General features: G+C 43.1%; 1 protein-coding gene across 1 annotated transcript; it reads left to right on the plus strand.

Annotated features, from left to right (window-relative positions):
- The first annotated feature begins 7993 nt into the window (after positions 1 to 7993).
- On the plus strand, positions 7994 to 8977 carry LOC135057392 (olfactory receptor 6F1-like). Its single transcript, XM_063963282.1, has one exon. The coding sequence runs from the start codon at positions 7994 to 7996 to the stop codon at positions 8975 to 8977; it is 984 nt and encodes a 327-aa protein (XP_063819352.1).
- The last annotated feature ends 319 nt before the right edge of the window (positions 8978 to 9296 follow it).

Below are 9296 nucleotides of genomic sequence, written 5' to 3' on the forward strand. Positions count from 1 at the left end.
TAATATATGGAGAAGAATGCATGAAATCAGGTACCTATAAACTCAGAACTGGTGGAATAAGCAGGGTCTTCATAATAGAAGAGATGTCAGACTCTTGTATAACTGATATACTGCGGGAAGATTTGGGATTCTTATGCACCTCTATATTAATCAGAGTCCATACATACTATGGGGGTATTCAATTGTTTGCAAAGTCAGTTGGGAGTCTGTTTTTTTCCTATCTAAAAGACAGGAAAAAACAGACACCCAACCAACTTTTCAAACAATTGAATTCCACCCCGTGTGTGTGTGTGTGTGTGTGTGTGTGTTTGTGTGTGCGCACTGGCGTATCTATAATGGATGCAAGGTGTGCCGTGCACATGGGTCCAGGGGGCCCACACACAGCACATCCTACACCATTAATATTATACTTATCGCTCCATGGGTCTGGTACTGGCTGCAAAAAATCAAATTGAAAATGCCTGCCACAGCCATTCTCCCGGTGGTTCATGCATGCGCAATAGAGATGTCGCTGGGTACTGGGCAGCGTGGCTGCCATTTTTCCAGAGACCGACACATGTCCAGTAAACTTTGCCACAATTCCAGAGCGTACTGCACTGCCAGAGAGGAGGGTGGAGCCTGCACACAGGTGTAAGTTGTACAATATCAGGAAAATCCCTTTCCACAGAACAGATGGTTAAAGAAGAGAACGGTGCAATGTTGTATACTGTTAAATAGATTGGTAAAAAAATGCTCACCGGATATGGTGAAATATGGTACATGGGGCCTAATTCATGTCTGCACACAATGGCCGATGTTCACTCAACAATTATTGGCAAATTGCGCTGTGATTGTATCGACAAGGGTGCCGCTGCAATTCCACTCATGAGAACTTTGTCGCAGAGAGATTGACAGGAAGTGGCCATTTGGAGGTGTTAATACAGAGTTTGTGGTTGTTTTTGTGGCATTTATATATTCTGATCATATGTGCAAAAACATGGCGTCTGAGTCACCACTGCTGTGGCCGGCCAGCATAGCCACAGAACAACCGTTAGCTTTGATGTTCTCTGTAATTGCATAAAGTTCGCTAATGTGTACGCAATTGTAATTGAGTGTGCGATGAGTCCGGTGGGCGTCTCTTTTCATTTCTGGGTGGCAGCTTCACTTGCTAATATTAGTAGCTCCGTATCCTACAGAAAAGCAATTGCATTTGTGTACAAACATAAATTAGGCCCATGGAGCAGTGTTATTCTTCTATGTATTTTTGTCCAAATGACCCTAAGTTGTCACTAGTGGTTCGACAGTCAAGTATAAACAAAAATAAAGCTTAGAGCTAGTCAGGGGTGAAATATACAGTATAAATTAACTGATTGGCTGAGATTTTGACTTTAAAGGGCACTTAAATCTAGTGATGAGCGTGTTCGGTTCCTCGGAATCCGAACCCCCCCGAACTTCACCCTTTTTACACGGGTCCGAGGCAGAATCGGATCCTCCCGCCTTACTCGGTTAACCCGAGCGCGCCCGAACGTCATCATCCCGCTGTCGGATTCTCGCGAGATTCGGATTCTATATAAGGAGCCGCGTGTCGCCGCCATTTTTCACTCGTGCATTGGAAATGATAGTGAGAGGACGTGGCTGGCGTCCTCTCACTTTGTATTAGGGGGCTGCAGTGCAAATATCTTTATTCTGGGGACCAGCAGTATTATAGGAGGAGTACAGTGCAGAGTTTTGCTGACCAGTGACCACCAGTATTATACGTTGTCTGCCTGAAAAACGCTCCATATCTGTGCTCATATATCTGTGCTCACACTGCTTTATTGTGGGGACTGGGGACCAGCAGTATTATATAGGAGGAGTACAGTGCAGAGTTTTGCTGACCAGTGACCACCAGTATACGTTGTCTGCCTGAAAAACGCTCCATATCTGTGCTCAGTGTGTTGCATATATCTGTGCTCACACTGCTTTATTGTGGGGACTGGGGACCAGCAGTATTATATAGGAGGAGTACAGTGCAGAGTTTTGCTGACCAGTGACCACCAGTATTATACGTTGTCTGCCTGAAAAACGCTCCATATCTGTGCTCAGTGTGCTGCATGTATCTGTGCTCACACTGCTTTATTGTGGGGACTGGGGACCAGCAGTATTATATAGGAGGAGTACAATGCAGAGTTTTGTTGACCAGTGACCACCAGTATTATACGTTCTCTGCCTGAAAAACGCTCCATATCTGTGCTCAGTGTGCTGCATATATCTGTGCTTACACTGCTTTATTGTGGGGACTGGGGACCAGCAGTATTATATAGGAGGAGTACAGTGTAGAGTTTTGCTGACCAGTGACCACCAGTATTATACATTCTCTGCCTGCAAAACGCTCCATATCTGTGCTCAGTGTGCTGCATATATCTGTGCTCACACTGCTTTATTGTGGGGACTAGGGACCAGCAGTGTAATATAGGAGGAGTACAGTGCAGAGTTTTGCTGACCAGTGACCACCAGTATTATACGTTCTCTGCCTGAAAAATGCTCCATATCTGTGCTACATTGTAGTATATAGTAGGAGTACAGTGCATAATTTTGCTGACCACCAGTATATAATATATAGGAGTACGGTACAGAAGGCCACTGCTCTACCTACCTCTGTGTCGTCAAGTATACTATCCATCCATACCTGTGGTGCATTTCAGTTTTGCACAGTTTGCTGACCACCAGTATATAATATATAGCAGTACGGTACAGTAGGCCACTGCTCTACCTACCTCTGTGTCGTCAAGTATACTATCCATCCATACCTGTGGTGCATTTCAGTTTTGCACAGTTTGCTGACCACCAGTATATAATATATAGCACTACGGTACAGTAGGCCACTGCTCTACCTACCTCTGTGTCGTCAAGTATACTATCCATCCATACCTGTGGTGCATTTCAGTTTTGCACAGTTTGCTGACCACCAGTATATAATATATAGCAGTACGGTACAGTAGGCCACTGCTCTACCTACCTCTGTGTTGTCAAGTATACTATCCATCCATACTTGTGGTGCATTTCAGTTGTGCGCAGTATATATAGTAGTAGGCCATTGCTATTGATACTTGCATATAATTCCACACATTAAAAAATGGAGAACAAAAATGTGGAGGGTAAAATAGGGACAGATCAAGATCCACTTTCACCTCGTGCTGAAGCTGCTGCCACTAGTCATGGCCGAGACGATGAAATGCCATCAACGTCGTCTGCCAAGGCCAATGCCCAATGTCATAGTAGAGAGCATGTAAAATCCAAAAACAAAAGTTCAGTAAAATGACCCAAAAATAAAAATTAAAAGCGTCTGAGGAGAAGCGTAAACTTGCCAATATGCCATTTACGACACGGAGTGGCAAGGAACGGCTGAGGCCATGGCCTATGTTCATGGCTAGTGGTTCAGCTTCACATGAGGATGGAAGCACTCATCCTCTCGCTAGAAAAATGAAAAGACTTAAGCTGGCAAAAGCACAGCAAAGAACTTTGCATTCTTCTAAATCACAAATCCCCAAGGAGAGTCCAATTGTGTCGGCTGCGATGCCTGAACTTCCCAACACTGGACGGGAAGAGATGGCACCTTCCATCATTTGCACGCCCCCCGCAAGTGCTGGAAGGAGCACCCGCTGTCCAGTTCCTGATAGTCAAATTGAAGATGTCACTGTTGAAGTACACCAGGATGAGTATATGGGTGTTGCTGGCGCTGAGGAGGAAATTGACAAGGAGGATTCTGATGGTGAGGTGGTTTGTTTAAGTCAGGCACCCGGGTAGACACCTGTTGTCCGTGGGACGAATATGGCCATTGACATGCCTGGTCAAATTACAAAAAAAATCACCTCTTCGGTGTGGAATTATTTCAACACAAATGCGGACAACAGGTGTCAAGGCGTGTGTGGCCTTTGTCAAGCTGTAATAAGTAGGGGTAAGGACGTTAACCACCTCGGAACATCCTCCCTTATACGTCACCTGCAGCGCATTCAACATAAGTCAGTGACAAGTTCAAAAACTTTGGATGACAGCGGAAGCAGTCCACTGACCACTAAATTCCTTCCTCTTGTAACCAAGGTCCTGCAAACCACACCACCAACTCCCTCAGTGTCAATTTCCTCCTTACACAGGAAAGCCAATAGTCCTGCAGGCCATGTCACTGGCAAGTCTAACGAGTCCTCTCCTGCCTGGGATTCCTCTGATGCATCCTTGAGTGTAACGCCTACTGCTGCTGGTGCTGCTGTTGTTGCTGCTGGGAGTCGATCGTCATCCCAGAGGGGAAGTCGGATGACCACTTGTACTACTTCCAGTAAGCAATTGACTGTCCAACAGTCCTTGCGAGGAAGATTAAATATCACAGCAGTCATCCTGCTGCAAAGCGGATAACTCAGGCCTTGGCAGCCTGGGCGGTGAGAAACGTGTTTCCGTTATCCACCGTTAATTCACAGGCAACTACAGACTTGATTGAGGTACTGTGTCCCCGGTACCAAATACCATCTAGGTTCCATTTCTCTAGGCAGGCGATACCAAAAATGTACACAGACCTCATAAAACAGTCACCAGTGTCCTAAAAAATGCAGTTGTACCCAATGTCCACTTAACCACGGACATGTGGACAAGTGGAGCAGAGCAGACTCAGGACTATATGACTGTGACAGCCCACTGGGTAGATGTATTGCCTCCTGCAGCAAGAACAGCAGCGGCAGCACCAGTAGCAGCATCTCGCAAACGCCAACTCGTTCCTAGGCAGGCTACGCTTTGTATCACCACTTTCCAGAAGAGGCACACAGCTGACAACCTCTTACGGAAACTGAGGAACATCATCGCAGAATGGCTTACCCCAATTGGACTCTCCTGGGGATTTGTGACATCGGACAACTCCAAAAATATTGTACGTGCATTACATCTGGGCAAATTCCAGCACGTCCCATGTTTTGCACATACATTAAATTTGGTGGTGCAGAATTATTTAAAAAATGACAGGGGCGTGCAAGAGATGCTGTCGGTGGCCCGAAGAATTGCGGGCCACTTTCGGCATTCAGCCACCGCGTGCCGAAGACTGGAGCACCAGCAAACAGTCCTGAACCTGCCCTGTCATCATCTGAAGCAAGAGGTGGTAATGAGGTGGAATTCAACCCTCTATATACTTCAGAGGATGGAGGAGCAGCAAAAGGCCATTCAAGCCTATACATCTGCCCACGATATAGGCAAAGGAGGGGGAATGCACCTGACTCAAGCACAGTGGAGAATGATTTCAACGTTGTGCAAGGTTCTGCAACCCTTTGAACTTGCCACACGTGAAGTCAGTTCAGACACTGCCAGCCTGAGTCAGGTCATTCCTCTCATCAGGCTTTTGCAGAAGAAGCTGGAGACATTGAAGGAGGAGCTAAAACAGAGCGATTCCGCTAGGCATGTGGGACTTGTGGATGGAGCCCTTAGTTCGCTTAACCAGGATTCACGGGTGGTCAATCTGTTGAAATCAGAGCACTACATTTTGGCCACTGTGCTTGATCCTAGATTTAAAACCTACGTTGTATCTCTCTTTCTGGCAGACACAAGTCTGCAGAGGTTCAAAGACCTGCTGGTGAGAAAATTGTCAAGTCAAGCGGAACGTGACCCGTCAACAGCTGCTCCTTCACATTCTACCGCAACTGGGGGTGCGAGGAAAAGGCTAAGAATTCCGAGCTCACCCGCTGGCGGTGATGCAGGGCAGTCTGGAGCTAGTGCTGACATCTGGTCCGGACTGAAGGACCTGCCAACGATTACTGACATGTCGTCTACTATCACTGCATATGATTCTCTCACCATTGAAAGAATGGTGGAGGATTATATGAGTGACCGCATCCAAGTAGGCACGTCAGACAGTCCGTACGTATACTGGCAGGAAAAAGAGGCAATTTGGAGGCCCTTGTAGGAACTGGCTTTATTTTACCTAAGTTGCCCCCCCTCCAGTGTGTACTCCGAAAGAGTGCTTAGTGCAGCCGCTCACCTTGTCAGCAATCGGCGTACGAGGTTACTTCCAAATGTGGAGAAGATGATGTTCATCAAAATGAATTGTAATCAATTCCTCCGTGGATACATTCACCAGCAATTGCCTCCAGAAAGTACACAGGGACCTGAGATGGTGGATTCCAGTGGGGACGAATTAATAATCTGTGAGGAGGGGGATGTACACAGTGAAAGGGGTGAGGAATCGGACGATGAGGAGAAGGTGGACATCTTGCCTCTGTAGAGCCAGTTTGTGCAAGGAGAGATTGATTGCTTCTTTTTTGGTGGGGGCCCAAACCAACCAGTCATTTCAGTCACAGTTGTGTGGCAGACCCTGTCGCTGAAATAATGGGTTTGTTAAAGTGTGCATGTCCTGTTTATACAACATAAGGGTGGGTGGGAGGGCCCAAGGACAATTCCATCTTGCACCTCTTTTTTCTTTAATTTTTCTTTGCATCATGTGCTGTTTGGGGACTATTTTTTTGAAGTGCCATCCTGCCTGACACTGCAGTGCCACTCCTAGATGGGCCAGGTGTTTGCGTCGGCCACTTGTGTCGCTTAGCTTAGCCATCCAGCGACCACAGTGCACCTCTTTTTTTCTTTGCATCATGTGCTGTTTGGGGACTATTTTTTAAATCGACCATCCTGTCTGACACTGCAGTGCCACTCCTAGATGGGCCAGGTGTTTGTGTCGGCCACTTGGGTCGCTTAATTTAGTCATCCAACGACCTCTGTGCAAATTTTAGGACTAAAAATAATATTGTGAGGTGTGAGGTGTTCAGAATAGACTGGAAATGAGTGGAAATTATGGTTATTGAGGTTAATAATACTATGGGATCAAAATGACCCCCAAATTCTATGATTTAAGCTGTTTTTGGTTTGTTTGTTTTTAAAACACCAGAATCCGACAAAAAATTTTCAGGGAGGTTTTGCCAAAACGCGTCCGAATCCAAAACCCGCTTGCGGAACCGAATCCAAAACCAAAACGCAAAACCCGAAAAATGTCCGGTGCACATCTCTACTTAAATCCCATTGACAGGAAATCAAAATTATTAATTTCAGTCTGATTGTTCCTCAAGGTGTATGCAAAACCAAAAAGTAATACATTGTGTAATGCTGTAATACAAAATTGTGATTTAAACAATATGAAAATATAATATATTGAATCTTGAACAAACAACTGTTCCAAAATATGTATTACTTTACAACATAAAATGCTTTAAACAGTGTAAAACTAACATTATTGAAAGATCATAAGCGTAATCACACTCCAGCAGGGATTTTAACTTTTTATAAGATTAACCTCCAAACACTGTTCTGCAGATACACTGGTGTTTCATCTCTAGAAATGAGAAAATATCCCTCCAATGGCAAAAATGTCTTAGAACTGTTAACCACTTTTTCATGTGTTTTGTGATCATCTCGCTGATTTTCTCAGGAATGTAATCCTTGGATTTAAGTTTACAATAAACATAAAAAACTGATCAGCACTTGATAAACAAGTCATATAATAATAATATAATATTCAAAGTCTATTAATAAACAACAACAACAACTACTACTACTAATAACTACTAATAATATTATTATTATTATTATTATTATTATTATTATTAAATTACCATTTTATTGGAATCTGGATTTAAGTTGTGTCTGATTGTGAGGGTAAATACTGGCTGCTTTATTTTTATACTGCAATTTGGATTTCAGTTGAACACACCCCACCCAAATCTAACTATTTCTGCACATGTTATATCTGCCCCCCTCCCCCACCCCTGCAGTACACATGGTTTTCCCATTGGCTAACAAATTTGCTGCTGCGATCAGATCTGAACTAGGCCCTTAATTGTTGTCATTTCATTTAATGTCATTTTTGAAAATCACTATGGCTTCTGCCTTACAGTGTGCTCTCTTATATGCACAGAAATTAAAAGCTATTCATTACTTATATGATATTAATTTAGTATTAATTACTTATCAACTTAACATGCAAAACTAAAACTGATTTCTCTTTCCCCTAGAAATGAGTATCACATATGAGCATAATACAACCACATTTTTTTTCACATGCCTGTCTGATGTTTCGAAATTCACATTGCCAATATTCCTAATTATTTTACTGGCCTATGTCATCATTATCTGTGGGAATGTCACCATCATTACAGTTATTTGTGAGAATTCTCGCCTTCATACTCCTATGTATAGTTTCCTTTTAAACCTGTCTATAATTGACATTGCTTCAACCTCAATTACGCTACCTAAATTATTGAACATGCTAATCACACAATACAATGTAATATCATTTAAAGAATGTATGATACAATTATATGTCTTTTTCTCAATGGCCGGAACAGAGTTCAACTTACTTGCCGCCATGGCATATGATCGTTATGTGGCAATCTGTCACCCACTTCATTATGTTGTCCTAATGAGTTCAAGGCGCACAGGTTACCTGTCAGCTATGGTGTGGTTTGTTGGTTTTTTGGATCCCATTGCGCACACTGTTCTTATAGCTAAGATGTCCTTTTGTGCCTCTCACGCAATAAACCATTTTTTCTGTGATATTTTACCATTGCTTCAGATCTCCTGCAGTGATATATCAGGGGTGGAAAATGTAAATTACATTGAAGGGGCACTACTTGTATACACAGCATTTCTGCTTACTTTAGTATCATATATCTGTATTATTTCTACCATATTGAAAATAAAGTCTACAGAAGGCCGTATGAAAGCTTTTTCTACCTGTACATCACATTTGACCTGTGTCATAATGTATTATGGAACATTAATGTGTTTGCACATGAGGCCCACATCCAATTATACTCCAAAAGAAGACATGTATTTTGCTCTTTTGTATGTTGTGTTGGTTCCTATGCTAAATCCTTTTATTTACACTTTAAAAAATAAAGAATTCCAAGAGGATATGGCAAAATCTAAGCGCAAAGTGTTAGAAAAAACAATATTTCAAATGTTTCCTTGGGCAATACAAAGCCAACATAATAAATAAACGAATAAATACATGAGTAGCCATGGTGATGCAGACAATGCAGACAGTTATGGTTTTGACATTGTTGAAATATCAACATGGAACATGTTGACATTTCAATTTGGGATTAGGATCAATTTAGCATACTCAACAATGCTGGATCAGATGACCAGTGCAACACTGGATCAGCTGAACGCTGGACCCAGAATATACTGTTGCGTCTCTGGAGACGTCATAGCCAACACCACATGAGGTGCCGAAAAACCAGTATACACATTTTTGTCAACATTCTAATTATGTTAATATTTCATCAGTTTCAACACTACAGCCATGTCAACAT

The sequence above is a fragment of the Pseudophryne corroboree genome, chromosome 3, assembly GCF_028390025.1.
Source record: "Pseudophryne corroboree isolate aPseCor3 chromosome 3, aPseCor3.hap2, whole genome shotgun sequence".
In the NCBI taxonomy this organism is placed as follows: Eukaryota; Metazoa; Chordata; class Amphibia; order Anura; family Myobatrachidae; genus Pseudophryne; species Pseudophryne corroboree.